Raw genomic sequence first — 969 nt, 5'->3', positions numbered from 1 at the left:
TGAGACCATTATAAAACCAGAACTTCACCCCCCCTCCCAATGCACATAAAGGAAAATATGAAGGAAATGGACAATCCAAATACTTTCATTACCTTTATTTCCTCAGGTACAGGTGTGTCGGACAGCTCCATGGCACGTATAACTTCTCCCGCAAATTTAGGCTGGTCATTTGTAATAAAAGTAAAGGCCCATCCCTTGTTACCTGCCCGACCAGTTCGACCACATCTGAAAGAAGTGGTGATTCTTATGGTAAATAATATAAAGCAAGAAAAATTACTTTTTCCTAAATTCTATGACACCAACACAATCCTCCCCCTGCCAATAAATAACCAAAAATAACATACCTATGAACATAGTCTTCATAATGATTTGGGCAGTCAAAGTTAACAACCAAAATAAGTTGTTTTACATCTAGACCTCTTGCTGCCACAGAGGTTGCTACCATGATAGGCACCCTTCCTGCCTTGAAGTCTAGGATTGTGCTGTCTCTGTCAATCTGATCAACACCTCCATGAAGTACAAGGGCACGATACGAGTGACTAAGGAGATCCTGAAATCAAACAATGAAGATCATTTTAAGGATGTGTCTAGTAGCTGTGCAAATCTTGCTAAGATCATAACGTCTTTTTTTTTTTTTATAATAAATCCAATCAAAGCTTTACATTGAATGGAGAAAGTGCAGACTCTGAATAATATAGTCGTGGTGGATTTCCATCTACCAAGAGAAACATAAAATCTAAAAATAATTATATTGAAAAAAATTCTAGATTTCATTTCATAGGTCAGATTAACTGATAATGGCTGTACACACTGTATAATAGATATGATCTGAAAATCAGGCATGAGTGGTCTACCTCTTCCTTCAGGTTATGAAAAATATACATGCTACACAAAATATAAAAGAAAAACTTTCCATAAGCCAGAAACACAAGTTTTGAAAACAAATAAATACACATCCAAATTCAGGCC

At 36.2% G+C, this 969-nt stretch overlaps 1 protein-coding gene across 1 annotated transcript in view; it reads right to left on the bottom strand.

Annotated features, from left to right (window-relative positions):
- The window catches only part of LOC119582027 (probable ATP-dependent RNA helicase DDX46), a gene marked incomplete at its 5' end in the record, with an annotated part of 8,698 nt that overhangs the window by 4,198 nt on the left and 3,531 nt on the right, over positions 1-969 (bottom strand). The window contains 2 exon segments of the mRNA XM_037930237.1: positions 93-225; positions 345-550. Coding sequence (XP_037786165.1) covers positions 93-225; positions 345-550 — 339 coding nt within the window.

This window comes from Penaeus monodon, chromosome 15 (assembly GCF_015228065.2).
Source record: "Penaeus monodon isolate SGIC_2016 chromosome 15, NSTDA_Pmon_1, whole genome shotgun sequence".
Lineage (NCBI taxonomy): Eukaryota > Metazoa > Arthropoda > Malacostraca > Decapoda > Penaeidae > Penaeus > Penaeus monodon.
The sequence above is the reverse complement of the archived record's forward strand: the minus strand, read 5'-3'. Positions and strand labels throughout refer to the sequence as shown.